Source organism: Chelonoidis abingdonii, chromosome 7, assembly GCF_003597395.2.
Source record: "Chelonoidis abingdonii isolate Lonesome George chromosome 7, CheloAbing_2.0, whole genome shotgun sequence".
In the NCBI taxonomy this organism is placed as follows: domain Eukaryota; kingdom Metazoa; phylum Chordata; order Testudines; family Testudinidae; genus Chelonoidis; species Chelonoidis abingdonii.
In genome coordinates this window covers 97,995,212-98,013,119 of record NC_133775.1, presented here as the reverse complement: position 1 = coordinate 98,013,119, position 17,908 = coordinate 97,995,212, and the positions used below count along the sequence as shown (strand labels likewise).

The following is a 17,908-nucleotide window of genomic DNA, read 5'->3' as shown; positions in this document are numbered from 1 at the left end:
TTGGGAAGCACTGAACTCCATTAGTAAGTCCATTGACTCTAATGAGACTCCTTGCAGGAGAGAGATTTTAAAAGCTCTCAGCAATGGCCTGACTTTGCTTCCATTGAAGTCAATGGGAGTTTTATCGTTGACTTCACTGGGAGCGGAGTTAGGTCAACGTTGAGCACTTCTGAAAATGTTACCCATGTAGGAAGCTGATAGCCTATCTAGGTAAGGATATCAGTGTGTTCGACCCATAGTACATGGGGTGCTAAATGGAGGTTTGCCTGGTTAGAATATCTGAGTGATTTGTTTATTATGATATAAAAATGAAAAAAAAAGCAATGGATTAACTAATAGTTAATAAATATCTGTTGTTTTGTTTTTGGAGAGTGAGTTATTTATTGGTATCTATTTAATACATTTATAAGAGGTCTAGCAATAGGTATCTATCCTGCATATAACTAAGTAATGCAAAATACAAGAATTAAATTAAAGAACTAACCAACCCCAATATATGGTACAGCCAATGTGAACCAAAGCATCAGCCACAAAGTTAAGCTTGCACATTAATATGATTAATCCCCCCCTATGCAAAAATGATTAATCTTTGACCCCTGCTATGGGTCGGTCCGACACATTGTTTTCTTTCTTTTTTCTTTTGTCACCAGCTCTCAGAGTCTTATTTGTGTCATTGCTAGCGACTGTGGGTTCTGCCAGTGTCAGATGAGAGTTAAAGTGAGTGACACCTGAGTAGACTTCTTTGAATTCAGGAACCTTTAGTTTTACTAGAAAAAGAGGTCCGCATCGATGCTTATACAGGCCAATAGACATTGATTTTTCAGTGTTTAAGTTGGGAAGGAAGAATATAATCCCAACAAAGTCTTAAAATACTACATCAGAACTGCAGAATAAACATAGTATAGGTATTTAGTCATTGAAAACCATGGTTCAGCAAAGCACATACTTACCTTTAAACACATGCTTATGCCCATCACTATTCAGCAAACTACTTAAGCATGCACTTTAATGCATTGCTGAATGGGGGCTGTAGAACTGCTAGCCTATGTATGAAGATACTCTCCATATCACAGTTGCAATATTGTCCATAGGATGCCCATGTATCCTTGGAATCCTTATGTCCTCTAAGCTTGCAGTGTACATGCTAAAACAAAAGACCAATTAAATCCTGTTAAGCAAATATAGTTAATGTTTAAACTTCCTACTTTTTCAGTGCTTTATGGGCAAGATGGCCTACATGCATCATGTGAAAAAAAGTACTGTGGCCGGGGAAGTAAGTGTGTTGTTAACAAGGAGACTAATCAACCTGAATGCAAATGCCTAGAAGACTGCAAGCCCAGTTATATGCCAGTATGTGGATCTGATGGCAAATTTTATGAAAATCACTGTGAAGTCCACCGAGCCTCATGCTTGCAGAGGAAGAAAATCTACATTATCCACAGCAAAGACTGTTTCTTCAAAGGTAGGATATCATCATATATATACAAAGCTATAGAGTTTCCATTGTCCACCTCCATCATGATAAATGACTGTGTGCTACATATTATTTGTAAGATACATTTTTGAAGGATGATTTATTCCAGCCCAATACTTAATCAAGCTATTAAATCCATGATCACTGTTACCCAGAATGAAATCAGACTAGTAACTGATAAATAATTAACATCATTGTATACATTGTATGCATTGCAGTCAATAGGAACTTAATAATTTCCAATGTAATAACATTTTACTATGGAATTTGTTTTGTAAGGCTTTGAACAAGACAAACACCTTAGAAATAGTACACTTTGTTACATAAGGGTTGTTGGGGAACTTGTAAGTGCTCTGTGAGGGGAGCAGAAATTCATAATTTTCTCATATAACTGAATGGGGAAACTTATAGTGTATTGGTCCCACGTTATTGGGGTTTGGCAATGGATTGCACAGTAGGTGAGAATTAGAGGATTTGTGGATGTGCTAGGGATGTTTCAGCAACAATCAAGTAAGAATTGTATTGATGGTATTTGGCTATACATACAGTTAATTATCTTCCGTGCTATTTGAATCAATGGTGTGGTGCCAGCAATGAGAGGAAGAAATACTTGGGGGAGATGAGGTATACAGTGAGTGTATATATGAGAAATAATAGGCTAAAACTATCGTGACCAAGACTTGACAAGATGAGAAGAATAATTTCAATTTAACTCATAAATACACCGGCCCAATAAAAAATGAAGTATGTCCTAAGGCTAAGGCATCCTGGAGAGAGATGCTCCCACAGACAGAGTCACCCTAGAAGTTATAATACACATGTTGTCTGTTCTGACAGTGGTAGAAGCAGTGATACCAGTCTTGGAACAGCTGCATGGCTGAATAAATGTATGACCCCTGCAGAAAAATCTGACATAGCCAAAATGCAGGTCATGAACAATTCACTTAAGCAATTAAAATCTGGATTCTACCAGAATTAGTGGTAAGAGTTAAAGTTAACAGAAATGGAACTCTCCTCCAGAGACCCCCCACTGAGGATTGTCCTTCATCGTCTCTGTGGTTTCTGTTTTTTCTTTCTTCCCAGTTCAATTAGAAATGAGCTGGGTATTGAGCAGTGAAGCAGGAAATTCACGCGATGCTCCTGAAAATAGTGTTTCTCTTTTCTTTACACTCAGCCAGATTCATTGGCGTTCCTTTAGATATCATTGAAATTTTTGGAAACTGGTTAACTGACAGAGATCAGAGAACCTACCTCTAGATAATTACTGTGAAGAAACAGTTTCTGCAGGATAATTACTGCAAATGTCTTTCAAATGGTCTATTACATCAAGCTGCGGGTATTCGGGACTTCTAAAAATCAGGACCAGTGTGTCTCAAGTTGGGCATGCAGAAGTTGATGCACTTGGAACAAGCGGCCACTTCTGAAAAATTTGATTTATGTCTAATACAAGTTAACCTCTGAATTCATTTGAACCAGTTCAAAAGCAAATTATATAGACTAAGGACCTGATTCTATCTCACTTTAGTTTTATACCAGCGTGACTCCATTGATTTGAAAGATGTTACTTTCAATTTACAACAGGGGCAGTTCCTAATGAGTACTTATACTAACTCACAATTTCAGCTCTACCTGGAATGTATAACTCTCATTAAGAATTACGGGATAGCATAAAAATTGTGGGAAATTGAATTGAGAGAAATCAGGAATTCTAATAAAATTTTGTAGGCAGACTCCAGTCCTAATGGTGGTGTACCTGCTTACAACAGCTCTGACCTTGGGTCTGTGTATTCAATCAGCTTTGCATTGCTGTAAAATAATGTTAATTGTGTAGTCTCTTCTGTAGTTATTTAAATTTGCTGCACAATCTCTTTTGGAAACTGTACTTCTCCACTCATTAACCTGTGAAATTTTCAAGACTGAAACATTGTGAGAACCAGAATGTAGGAAACAGAATTGCCTTTTCAGACAGAAAGCTACGTACCAGCTAGGAAACTGTTGTCAGAGCACAACTATAAATGTCCCTTTTAGAATTTCCTTCCATATCAGGGATTATATCTAGCCTCCCCAATATCATCATGAGCCATCCAAACAGCATTCCTTTGTACAAGGAGAAAGAAAATTAAGTGGACCAAATTCTCTGCCTGTGAAAATTGTCACAACTCCATTCATGTCAATGGATCTATAACAGTTTACACCAGCAAAGATTTAGATTTGGTGTCAGCAACTAATCTGAGGGTATGGCTACACTGGCACTTTACAGTGCTGTAACTTTCACGCTCAGGGGTGTGAAAAAACACCCCCCTGAGCGCTGCAAGATACAGTGCTGTAAAGCCTCAGTGTAATCAGTGTGGCAGCGCTGGGAGCGCGGCTCCCAGCGCTGCATGCTACACCCGTAGAGGATGTGGTTTACATGCAGCGCTGGGAGAGCTCTCTCCCAGCACTGGCGCTCTGACCACACTCACACTTCAAAGCACTGCCGCGGCAGCCTCCTGCAGCGCTGCCGTGGCAGCGCTTTGAAATTTCAAGTGTAGCCATACCCTGAGAAAAGGAGAGGTTTAGAGGTATAACTAACACTGCTGCTTAAGTATATCTGATTCATGAAGGTCAGATGGCATTAGAAAACCCTTTCTACAACTAGTCTTTGCCAAGTTCTCTCTTCTTTTGTTCATTCCTCTGTTACCTTCTATCTGATATGCCTGAAGTTTAGGGAGATTATTATATTGGTCATTGCTGCATGATTATCATAAAGATTAGAATGGGTTTAAAGTAAAGATTTAGCTGCTCTGTAATAACTCATACTGTAGATACAGATAACTGAACAATATGGGTATTTCTGTTTCATACATTAGACCTTCATCCTGCAATCAGTTCTGCAGAAGCCAATTGATATAACGCAATGTACTGGGAGCAGTCACAGATTATTTCCAATTCAATGTGACGTGCCGTACAGAGCACACACTACTGAATATAAAGTGTAGCTGAAAATTACATTTATCAAATGTAGCTCCAGGTACCAGAAGAAAGGTATGAGGTGGGGTGTTCCAGATTTCCCAGTGGTAATTAGGTGGTCAAGTATGAGAATAATTCCTTTATCTTCAGATCACTGGCCCCTTGATATTCAGAAGTATTTGAATGTCTGCAGAACTATTCATCACCCCTTGTTTATTGATAAGTGTTTGTACGTGATAATAGTGAAGGGTATTTTTGAAAAAAAAGTTGGATTCAATGGCAGAAATATGTCTCTTTTTGGCACTTCTATGACCCTCATTACCATAGTATCTGAATGCCTCATAATATTTAATGTCTTTGCCCTCACAATCCGTCTGTGAGTTAGGGAAGGGCTATTACTCCTATTTTAGAGAAGGGAGACTGAGACACAGACAGACTAAGTGAATTGCTGAGATCACATAGGAATTCTGTGGCAGAGCAGGGAATTGTAACCTGCCCTAATTATTGGACCACCCTTCCATCTTTAATGAGGGAGAAATGGCTGCCACTCCCATTTTTTAAGTGTCATACATTGTCATTAGATGCTAATTAGCCTCTGAATCAATGTATCTTATTTTACAAGAGACAGAAAGTTTTTTAAAAAAATACTAAGCATGAAAAAGGAGAGTCTAAAGGCAGATATACAAGAATAAAATATATGTGGGTCAGTGGAATTCGTTTGTTTTATAAACTTTTTGAATCTGCCTAGGTCTATTTCTATAAATGTTGTTGATTCTGTTTTGATAGCAGAAAATAAGCCATTCACAAACTACTTTGCTTATACACATTAGTTTATGAAAGCTTCATTTTTGACTGATATATCTTTGGAAATACTGGAAACAGGGCAACATGCTGATATCTCATTTTGCCCTAGAAGAGTAATCGAATGTTTCTACTCATGGAGTTTATGCTGATCCTTATTTAATTAAATATAGTGCTGGAATGAATTGATCTATGGCATTTTCCCTCAATAATGTATTAGTGGAAGCCTAAGAAATTTACAAGTTACATACTTTGTTCTTGAGATGAATATCCATTCCCTGTGCTCTAGTTCTACATACAACATAGCCAGTTATAAGATAAGAGATACTGTGTTTTCCAAGCTGAGTACCAGAGTGGGTCTTCACTTTCTAAAAAAGAGCTGGTTCAGCAAGTGAGCTAGTGAGCTATTTCCCAAAGTGCTAAACTCTGACCAATTCAATTGAAGTCAATGCAGCTGCAAGTGCTCAGCAGCTTTGAAAATTAGGCCTTATACTCTCCCTCCTCGTTAGAAAGTTATTGGAATTTTTTTTCATACTTTCTTATAGTCTGCCCTTTTAAAGTTATGGTTTTGAACCAGTCTTGTATTCATTCTTAATTTTAAATACTGTTAAAGAGAATGAGTTCTTATTTCAGTAATTGGTGTCCTTGCAATGGCTGCATTATGTCTAACGATACAGTGTCATGCTTGAATAGTTTTCTGAATACACCATGAAATTATGTCAGAAAGGACTACTGTGCTTTGGTTTTCTATCTGTAAACCAGGAATAATAATGCTCCCATTAATCCACCCTTTATCTGTTTGGCCTGTAAGATTTTTGGAACATGGACTGTCTCTTAATGCGTGTTTCTACAGCACCTAGCACAATAATATTCAGCTTGGTAACCTTGATCGATTGCTCCTTCAGCCCTCGTATAGATTATGCCATTCTATGATCACAATATTATTAATAATAATAACTATTAGGCTGATAAATGTATATACTCAAATAATAAATTTAGTTGTTTGCACTGTTACGTCTGGGTGGTTGGAGAACAGAGCCTGAAAGTGCAAACTGGTCTGTTTGAACTAGAGATGAAGTTTATCTCAGTCAGTCTGCAAGGGCTCTCTATTTGTTTTCTATAATCAACATAAGTAGATACTTTAATTATTTGAGTAAGATTATGTTGACGAGAGGACTTCTTCAAGGTGCTTTTCTCTGTTGGCTTCTTCAATTAAGATTAAAATCCCCAAGTAGCAGTGTCTGGATAACACTATAGATTGAATCCTTATGGTCTGCCAGTTTATCCAATTATCTAAATGTCAGACTTGATGGCCTTTACACATAACTACAGATCAACCACATTTCAATGTCTGAGCAAGGTCTACACTTACTAAAAGATAACAAAAATAGTGTCTAAGATGTCGGTTTCTTCATTTTGTTTATTTTGATTTTGATTTTTTAACATTTTGTTTCCCTTCTTGATCTGTGAGGTGCTCAGATGTGCTGCTTTTAGGGATAGCATTATATAAGGACAGATTGATTGATTCATATTACATCATTGGCAGTTTATTCTGTACTATTATAGTTACTAGGATGATGAATGCAAAACTGGGATGGAATCTGGACAATGGGAAAATAAAGGATATTTAAAGTCCCAAGCTAACTCTGCTTTCATCCCACCATTTTTTCTTACTACAGTCTCTGTGACAGCCTGTGCAGTTCTCACTGAGTCATTTTATTTCTTATGCAAAGCAGTTAGTTTCCTAGGCAGAGATCTCTCTCATATCTTATATTTAGGCCTTTTGGGGTGGGGGTGAAAAAATAAAAGGATACCCCACCTCTTTCGAGGGAATAAGGGTTTTATGGCTTTCCACTAAGCTGTCATGGAGAAGAATTAATCATTCTTGGAGGCATTCATGTCAGGAAATCCATGGAAGATGATTTAAGATTCATCCTAGTGAATTTATATTTTGTTTCCTTTTTCCCAGTATTGGCTCCTCAGTCCCAGTATCACATTTAATAACACCAGCAGATGGCAGTTTAGTTAGTACTAAAGTTGTTTAAGTCCACTGAGATGGACCAAATTATCTGGTTGATTGGCAAACAGACTTGCTCAATGAGTGGAAAGAGTGGACAACCAGTAAATTATATCGGTAAAAATGTTCAGAATACATCAAAATTTAGTTTTTGTAAGGCCTTACCATAAGGCATCATGGAGTACATTATATGCCAAATTGGAATTGAGCAGCAGTCTGGCACCCAAGAGATGACCCATCTCGACAGACACCTGCATGAGATCCTAGAATGCTCAAAGATGAGTTCTAGGGAAATACTGGAAGAATAAAGTGGAACCTAGGCACAAGCTAATAGAGAACTGGAGAAGGGCGATTCTGCTCCCCAACAGGAAGTTGGATCCCCACAAGACTTAATCTGAAGACAAACTCTGGATGACAAATTCACCTTCCTGTTCTCCAGAGGGGCCAGTGGGACTCTGATGCTTTTCTGACTAATAGTACAGTTGTACAAATAGAATAAATGTGCTTGCTTAGAGGGAGCTGTGTGGTAACTTATAACAATGGTCAATACGCTGTTCATAGCCCTTAGAGAGAAAGCAAAGTGCAGGCCCTGGCCTTTTTAAGCAGTCTGGCTTGCTGGGGATATCAGAGTGTAAGGGAGTGAGCTACGCAGCCTTAAAATCCATGGTCAGGACTGAGTGAAACGTGGGTCTCTGCCCAAGAAAGGTGATGGCTGAAAGCCAGAAGTCTTAGGCAGGTATCCTTGGTGAACCATGGAAGGGCAGTGCAGGTGCAGTTGCCCTGAAACTGTGACACTAAGTGCTTTGTGATTGTAATTGGGCAACAAAATATACAAGGATGAAATTCCTCTGCCTTTTAGGAAAAAATATTAATTATGGACAATCAAAAATATCCACATTCACCATCACAGCTGTTCCACTTATTTGAAATGCACTTTTGGTCTATGACTTTTCTATTTAAGTAGATGCACAGACACACTTTTTGGCAACACAGCAAAATAATTTTTTAGCATGGTGATTTGCCATCCTTACTTTGTTTTCCCATAGCAGAAGTTCTTTTATTTCCACTTCTGTTCATTTTTCTTCTTTACACCCACTTAGTGTCTTCACTCATTTGTCTCTCACTACTTTTGTGTGGCAAATACTATGCATACACTATTCCTCTTGCTGTAATTCCTTTCTATTTTCTCCCCTAATTTATGAGTTTCTTCAGATACTTGGTAACAATTTACTTTCTTTGCAATGTACCCGTATTAGAAGATTTTTCTTCTATTTCGATATATGTTGTTGTCTTTTCATGGTTTTTTAATTTATTTTTTGCAAGATCTGCAGCCTTGAAATGCTCCCCTGTCAATCAAACCTATGTTACAGAATGAAAAGCCGCATTGACTTTCCCTGCTTCATTCTTCGTGTATACTTCTGTCAGATTCTGACATACCCCCTTCATCCTATTATACTGCATTTTATACAAAGCTCAGCTTTTTTTGCTGGGATTTGCAGTGACTTTACACTATAGCTTGTCGGATTTAATTTGTACTACTGTATGCATTCAATGCCACTAGCTTGACCAAATTCTTGACCGTTCCATTACATACGCACTGTGCTATGCTGATTTACTTATCCATATTTTGATTCTGTCCAGTCTTTACCACATCTCTAATTTTATTTTATCTGACCGCAATTTAACTGGAAAATTGGAGATGTATGGGCTCATGAACAAACTAATATTCTTATTCCAATCCTGTTTTCTCTCTCTCTTTTTTGGAGGGATCCTCCCATCCCCCCAAAAATGTCAGTAATATTTTTTCAATAAGCTAAATAGATGTTTGCCTTTACATTAGTATATAATTTTATTTTTCAGCAAAGGCCTGGGAGCAATTTGCATCCTCATAACTTTTGCTAAATTTTGCACTTAGATGAAATCAGTGAGCAGCATATGCATGAGCCTAGGGTCAGAATTTAGCACAAAATCAGTGTGGAATTCCATATAGCCTCTTCAATGGACATAGAAGATAGTTGCTTCTGGGTTCCCTATTTTCAAAATGATGATACAGAGTAGTTACCAATATATGCTCTTTATCCTGGGACTCTGGACAGGTGAAAAGAAATGGATTTAGTGCCTTTACATAAGTATGCCTCAGTGCTTTGGAAGAATCTATTTAATCAAGAGTGTTGGAGAACAGAACAGTACAGTAGGTTCAGGGTTAAAATGGGACTGGACACAGTTCTAGAAAATATACTGTTCTACCATGAACAATTCTTTATTGGGAGAAAGTGTGGATTGGATAGCTTAATAGGATTTTTCCATCTGCAACCTCTCTGATCTTGATTTTTCTCCATTCTGCAACACTATGAAGGTTTCTTTCTAATTATGAAAAGCTCAAGATTATCTTTGTAGGCTGACAGAAATCTTAGTGTTTGAGTGCAGGTGAGCTACAAAACCTGTAATTAAAAAGCACACACAGGCAGTTAACGAATCACACAAATGTGTCTTTCAGCTGGCCTTGTATAAAACTTATTCAGTCCTAAGTGGTGGTGTCTTTAGGACTGTATCTTATTTGCTGACTTCTGTACCTTGCACTCTTAGAAGCAGCTTGTTTTGGGGCTTCAGCATTCTGAAACATTTCTGAGAGGATGTTCATATATTTGGTTGAATTCAATACATATGAACTAGCTCTGTTTAATGGTTTACAAACTTCCAGGAAATCTGTTTGGTTTCACACTATGTAGCTGTCCAGCTGGAAAAATCACTGTACGCGTGTTCCAATGACAGCTGTCCTGTCTGACAGTTAGTGTTTGCCACTTTAAATTTACAATATTACTTGTTCAGATGCCTCCAGTGGAGCTAAAAACAGATTGCGAACTGGTGGCAAGTGTGGGATTAATCCCATTTAGAAAGAGGCTCAGATCTTCACAATGTAGGATTGCCTCCTTAATAATGATCATATCAGTATCCAGCACATCTATCTAAGGGATTTCTAGGATTGTAAAACTAGATAGCTACAATAAATAGTAGTATTCCTATATTTTAGTATAGTAAAATTACATTTAAAAGATTTATTTGCTATTGGCAGAGCTGGTATATATATTTATATGTATATGGACACTGTACATCTGCCTCTCTCTCCTGCTTTCTCTTTAAATACCAGAAAAACTAAATAACTTCTGCTCCCCAACCCTCCAACTGAGAACCCTCTCCTGACTTCATCTTTTTGGGATTGACTCTCTAGCTATTCAGGGTGCGTACTAGAAGCTCCTAAGGCAGCATTTCTCAGATGGGCCACATGCAGCCACCAGTGGCTTTTCTTGTGGCCACAGCTCCTGGGCAGTAATGGGGGACAGGGGACAGCCCTCCCACAGGGCTGCCAGCATGGGTTGAACCCTGCCCCCCTTCTGGAGACAAAAATGCTAGAGGAGCAGGCAGCTAGTGAGTTCCCCACCTTCCAGGGACGGTGGGGTTGGGCACCAGCCCTGGGGTGGTGGGCAGCAGGTTCTGGCCACCAGGCTCCAAGCCCCAGCTGCAGGCTCACACTCCCATCACCCCTGACCCCCCTCACTCCCTCCATCAGCCTGTCATTTTCTCCCCCACCCCCACATCCTCCCTAGTGACCTCCCCATCCAAGGCTTAATTTGTCCCTGGGCTTGCCAGGACTGAGTAAGTCTGCTGATGTGAAAGTTTATGTGTATGTTTGTATGTTTGTTAATATCACTTTTCACCCCAGCAGGCTTACTAGCTAGCAAGTCTTTTAAAATAAAGCAACCAAAAAAGCAAAAGAAACAATGACAAATGAGACAAGAACCTGCAGAGCATCTTATTTGTGTTTCTGTTCTATTTAGGTCCAGTAAACAATAGAGACAACTACATTATTTTTATTATTGAGTCTGCAAAAAGATTCAACAAATTAGAATGATTTGGACAGATGCATATTTATTTGTTTTTCCTAAAGTTAATTAAGTATTTTAGGAAAAATTTCTGAGCGTGGCCACCACCAGGAGTTAATGTCTGCACTTTGAGGCCACCAAAAAATTTGTTATGAGATCCCCTGTCCTAAGGGGTGATCAAGAGCTTGGTTCCCAAGAAATAGAAATACTTCTTGGACCATATTCTGTCTTGGTGTAAATTGGTGTAGCTTCAGCTGAGGACATTTCCACCTGTATCCAATACTAGAATTAGTTAATAGACCTTTTCGAAGGGTTGATGAAGAAGATTCTTTACTGTAAATGCAGCTGTCTGGCTTCCTCTCTGAAGACTTGATTCACCCTACGGCAGTAGAGCACATAGCTGCCCTAGCACGGGTAAAAATAGCTGTGGTGGTGTTGAGACACAGCTCAGGTGAGTAGAGTAAAGCCAAACCTGAAGGGCATGGGTATGTATGCGATTGCATGCCCTACATGCACTTACTTTCCCAAGCTTTGCCTCCCTTTCAAAACTGCTTTTTTTAGTGGCGTAGTGTCCTGCTGCCTCCCTGCTGTTGGAGCCCTTCCCCGCTGCAAGGAAAGACTTGAGCACGGGTGTCAGTCATTCCTCGCTGCCTCCTCTCTCCCCTGTCACTGACATATGTCGCTACACACTGCAGTGTGGTCAAGCCTGCTTTTCACGGCTGTGCGCAGTTATATGCATACTACAGGCTGACACCAAGGGTGTGTAATATAGCCTTAAGGTGCTTTGAATAAAATCCTGGCTGCATTAAAGTCAGTGGCAAAACACCCACTGACATCCGGGGAGTTAGGGTTTCATCTTGTACAAGGAAAATATTTCCCTTTTCAGTAGAGAAACCGAAGATACACTGTGGGTCCAGAACACCTGTCCCTCTCTTCCCCCTTCCCCATCGTCCCTTATTAGAAAGGCTATATTAGGATTCTAAACTTATCCTTTCATAAGTACTCAGAGGTACTAATATTTTTGCTCTTTAAATATTTTTATTTAATTGCAGTTATTTTCATGAATTTTCTTTTACGTATTTGTGGTTTTTATATCCATTTTTAAATGTTAACAATAAAAACAACAGAGATGAATCAGAATAAACATATGATGTTTTTCTAGGGAGAATGCCCCTTGACACCTCTCGTAGATTGACCGCTCACATTCCCATTTAACACAGAAACTCAGACGGTTTTCAGTTTTTAAAAGTCCTTGAATAAACCCCCAGTGCACATCATGTTATCAGTTCATAGAGGAGGACAAATTGTCTCCATTGCAAAAAAAAATGCAGACTCAAATTTCTCTTGCCAATTTTTTTCTGCAAGTAACATAATTATTTGACTTCTGTAACATACTCAGTATTTAAATAATAAATACTTTCTCAATTCTTCCACTCTTAGCTCAGGTCTACACTGGTGGTGTGGAGGGGTAGAGATTGATCTAAGTTGTGCAACTTCAGCTATGTGAATAACATAGCTGAAGTCGACATACTTACATCGACTTACTGTGGTGTCTTCATCATAGTGAGTCAATTGCTGCCACTCCCCCGTTGACTCTGCCTGCGCCTCTCACCGAGCTGGAGTGCAAGAGTCGACGGGAGAGAGCTCGGGGGTCGATTTATCGTGTCTAGACTAGATGCGATAAATCGATCCCCACTGGATCGATCGCTGCCCACCGATTCGGCAGGTAGTATAGACATACCCTTACTCATGTCAGGCAGTCCCTTATCACGGAAATCAGTAGGACTATTTAACTAGTAAGATATTACTTGACTTGCATAAGAATCAGGCCCTGCTGTTCAAAGTTAAAAGTAGGTAACAATCTGCAATAGAATAGAAAATATGAACCTAGGGAAGAAAATCAAAAGAAACAATACAGATGAAGTCCCCACAGAGAGCAACAGCATATGCAAATTGGACTAACAAAGATGAATCATAAAAGAACAAAAGCATCTGATTAGAGTTTAATGCACATTACCACTACTAAAACCTTTGTCTGGGAACATTACATCCTATAATGGCAACCCCACTGGTGCAAAAGGAACGGGAATCAAAGGATTTCATCAGATACAGTATAGGCGGACAGTGGATAAAAGAGAGAAAAATATGCAATTACATTGGAAAAACAGCTAATGAAGACTCCAAGTGAACCTCTTTCCCCCTCCCCCGCCTCCTAAAAGGATAATTGTTAATGAAGCAAATATTTGATATAATTTACAGGCTGATAGGATCTCTCTATCTCTTCAACAGAGAATTATGTTCATAGACACCCATGGAAGTTAAACTATTCAAGCTAATTGTAAAAACATCTCTTCAGTGGAACCAGCTAGAAGTGTGGTGTCTGCATGCTGTTCATCGCTAAGAAATCCAAATGTATTTTGCAGTGTACTGGCATCCAGCCAGCCCCAGACTAATCTTGTATGTGATGACAGATTTCAGATATGGTCAGTAAAGCCATAATGGAAAATAAAAAATTGTACCGCGGATGAAATTGGTGGGGGGAAAAAAAGGTGATTTTAGCTAAATGGTCCCCATCCTGCATTCCCTTGTGCCATCTCAAGGCAGTGGAGTTTGGAGAGTGCAGCAGTGGGTGAATTACCATATCTGAACAACAAGGAGTTCGATGACACTTTAAAGACTAACAGATTTATTTGGATATAAGCTTTTGTGGGTAAAATAACTCACTTCTTCAGATGATACACATCTGCGGACCAACTCTTGGACTCCTTTGTATTTCAGCGGTTTCATCTCATCTTATATAAGTATCTGTCTGTGAATCCTTGTCAATCTTGATTTTAGAGGGCCTGTGACCATAGTATCCCTAAAGACAACAGGAGTGGAAGTCTGCAGCACCCTGCAATAGATGCGTAACACCTGGCAGAACTGGTCCTAGTGCTATCACGTTGTGCATAAGCCAGTGTACAAAATAATTAAGGGATGTCCCTGCAGCAGTGCCAACAGTTAAAGGAAGAAAACCTCAGGATTTTTCATTCTATGTCCTTTCCCTTCTATAATTTAAAGCAGATTGGTTGAACCAGGGTCACGTACACCCAAGATTTATGAAATATGCAATCTGTCAACCTTGCTTCTGAGCAAACTAGGCATTAAACTCAGTTTGGCAGTTCACTATTATGTATGAACATAAGCAAGGGGGTCATTGCTGTTTATGTAGTTACTGAAACACACAACAGGGCTTTAAAGAGCCATTTACATCTGAAAGGAAAAGTTCACTCTAAATTTTTATGACATGGTAGGAGATTGAGAAAGCATGAGATAGCCTCCGCTTTTATAAACTGGAGCAGCAGCTCAGTGATTGTTTAGGGTAGAGATACATAATGCAGTTAATTATTCCTTAGGGTAGCATAAACTCATCCCACTCAAACACCAGCATTGGAACATCTGCAATGTGTTCCTTTCACTTAAGCTGAGAGGTGAGAATGAAGCTTATTTTGATCTCTAGCATTAACACTTGAGATGAGAAATGAAATGAAAGCAGAGGGAGGTGGGAAAATAGGTGGGAAATTAAAAGCAAAGGATGTGGGAAAAAGTGCCAGGATGTGGCTCACACTTACCAGTTGGTGTTCCTATAAAAACATGTGTATTGCTCTCTAGTGCACTTGTTATCTGATGTGGTGCTGGTCTTTCATGTTCATACCTGGGTAATGTTAGCCACAAAACACAAAGAAAAATTAACTTCTAGCTTCCCCATACATTAGAAAATGGAAACGAAGAGCAGTGCAGAAGAGATCTGATCTTGGGAAGCACAGAGAACTTCCTGGAAAGCACTGAGTGTCCTCAATGCCATAGAGAGAGTGTAGTCTTTTATCCCATCACTCCCGCAGAGTTTGTCATGGGAGCAATTAGTATCCTATTATGGTCCTTTTTTTGGGTCCCCCCCCAATGTGGGGTACTGATTTTGAAGTATTGCAGCCTTTGGGAAATGAACTGAGACGGCTCTTTGCATGTAAGCCACCAAACAACCATCAGATAATAACAACTGACTGCAAACTGAGGTCTTGCATGCCAATTTCTAACCAGACAGGTTGAGTGAGGTAATATCTTTTATTGGACCAACACAAGCTTCTGAGCTTATATAGAACTCTTGTTCAAGTCTGGAAAACAGCTAAATACAAGGGGGAGCAGATTGGTTAGTGTAAGTAGTTAACACGCATTTCAAGGGACCATTCAAGGTGAAGTAGCCAGTTAACGCCCTTCCAGTCATGGGGGGGAGGGGAAGGGAGAGAGCTGCATGATGTGTATGTGTGTGTAAATGTGTGTTAGTGAGTTGTAGATTGTTGCAATGAGCCATAAACTCACTGTCTCTATTCAGCCCACGATTTTTAGTGTCTAGCAAAGTTATGAATTTCAGCTCCCAGCCTCGTCTTTTGAAAGTGTTGTGCAGGTTTCCTTTGAGGATGGGGACTGAATGGTCCATTGAAATATGTATTAACTACTTATGCTAAATATTCTGTTCCACTTTGTAGTTAGCTGTGACACTAAGTACATTTCCCAGACCTGAAGAAGAGTTCTGTGTAAGCTCGAAAGTCTCTCTCACCAACAGAAGTTGGTCCAATAAAAGATATTATCTCTCTCACCAACAGAAGTTGGTCCAATTAAAGATATTATCTCACCTACCTTGCTTCTCTCCCATATCCTGGGACCGACATGGCTGCAACAACAGTGCATGCAATTTCTAACCAGGTAGACAAGACAAGACAAAAAAAAAAAAAGCCTATTCTTGTATTCTTCTGGTAGTACTGGAGAAAGGAAAGTGTGGTTGGTGTATTCTAAAGGAATATACAGTTTCAAGAATTCCCTTAAGTGTCTGACCCTACTGTACTCCTGTATGACATGCATGGATATATCCCAAATTGGCATTTTCTTGCCTACTGCAAATAGATTCTTGTTACTTTCCTGCCTAAAGGAAATGTTTGTGACTAAGGGCATGTCTACACTTACCTCCGGAGCGATCGATCCAGCAGGGGTCGATTTATTGCTTCTAGTGAAGATGCGATAAATAGACTGTTGAGCATCTCCTGTCGACTCCGGTACTCCATTGGAGCAAGAAGCGTAGGCAGAGTCAATGGGGGAGCGCCAACAGTCGACCTACCACAATGACGACACCGTGGTAAGTAGATCTAAGTACGTCGACTTCAGCTATGCTATTTTCATAGCTGAAGTTGCATAACTTAGACCAACTTACCCCCCCATCCCCCCGCCAGTGTAGACCAGGCCTGACATTAAACAAGGCTATACTAGAGGATTACTTAAGGGTACTGTACATTCTGCATATTGTTGATACTACTTATTTTTGGAGGCCAGAGTGCATGCTGTTTTTGATGGTTGTGAACATTCATTGACATAGGCAAACTGTTGTCTGGACCTCTGCTGAATTCTTTTAAAAAATGTAAAAGTCTTTTGCTCTCAGTCCTTACTTAATCTTTAGAATGTTGCCATTTTTCAGATCATCAGCAAATTGAATCCTTTGGAAAGGCAGATGTAGGGTTTATTATTGGAAAGTTAGCTCTTGATGACAACTGCTAACAGTCAAAAGCTATTTCCTATTCTTTGTACAAGGAAGGCTGCATGTGATGCTGTGTATCAGAAAGGTGACCATTTATATCACTGTTGTTACCACTATCACACAAATTCCCTAAATGTTGTACAAAGTCCGTCATATATGGTATCAATAGAAAAATTAGGAATTGCTAAGTATGATTATCCTGTTTATATACATGTATCATGTTTGTACCTGAAGTTAGGAATATTAGCTATGTACTTGTATCTTACACATACGTTGTATTCTTGGGTGATGCCCCCTATACAGATTTACATCAGGGCTAGATGGCTATGTATTGATGGCCCATGAAGGACACTCAGCTCTCCTAATGGGCCATTGAAGAATCACATCCTGCCCAGTAGGTCTTCCTGAGGGTATGCCTCATACAGCAAGGACAAGTAGCCAGTGGCCACCCCCCTGTGAGTCAGCAAAGCATGTAAGAACATGTGATATACTCATGTGATCCTAGACTCCATCTTGAGCCAGTAACTTTCCATACACAGGTGCTGTGGGCTTTGTTTGGGACAGTAAATTGCCATGCACGTGGTAAAGGATATAAAAGATACCCAAGACATCTCCATTTTGCCTCTTGCCTGCTCTAATTCTTTGGACTGTGGATTTATAACTAAAAGAAGTATATTAAACTATGTACTGAGGACCTTCCAATCTTTTGGAAGCTATTAGATTTTTGCAAATCAGCAATCTATTCTGTCACTGCTACAAAACAGATATACAGACTTTGCAATCGTTTGTATGTATATAATATATTAACCATTTTAACTCTATTCTTTTATTTTATTAATAAATCTTTAGTTCGTTTACTAAAGATTGGCTGACAGCGAGATACATACTGACCTGGGTGTAAGTGGCTGATCCTCTGGGATTAGAAGAACCTCACATATAGTGAATCAGGTTACTAATGCGGTACTGCAGAAGCTGTTTTGTTACTGGCTTAGTGAATGTAATTACAAAATAAACCACCAGCATTTTGAGGATTATCTGCCCTGTTTCTTGCAGTCTGCCCTGAGTGCAGCATTCTCAGGGTGACCAACCTGTGGTCACAGTGCAGTATCTCAGAAACTATAGAATAGTCTCTGTTAGTAAATACTGACTCTTTAATGGTGACCACCATCTATATTCTATTTGCATATGTGAATTTATGTAAGTCAGTTTTCACTAGTTGTGTT

The 17,908-nt window shown here is 39.4% G+C and overlaps 1 protein-coding gene across 1 annotated transcript in view; it reads left to right on the top strand.

Annotated features, from left to right (window-relative positions):
• The window catches only part of FSTL4 (follistatin like 4), a 464,313-nt gene that overhangs the window by 154,450 nt on the left and 291,955 nt on the right, over positions 1-17,908 (top strand). Inside the window, exon 4 of the mRNA XM_075068134.1 lies at positions 1,214-1,462. Within this exon, the coding sequence (XP_074924235.1) occupies positions 1,214-1,462 (249 nt within the window). The remainder of the gene's footprint in view (positions 1-1,213; positions 1,463-17,908) is intronic.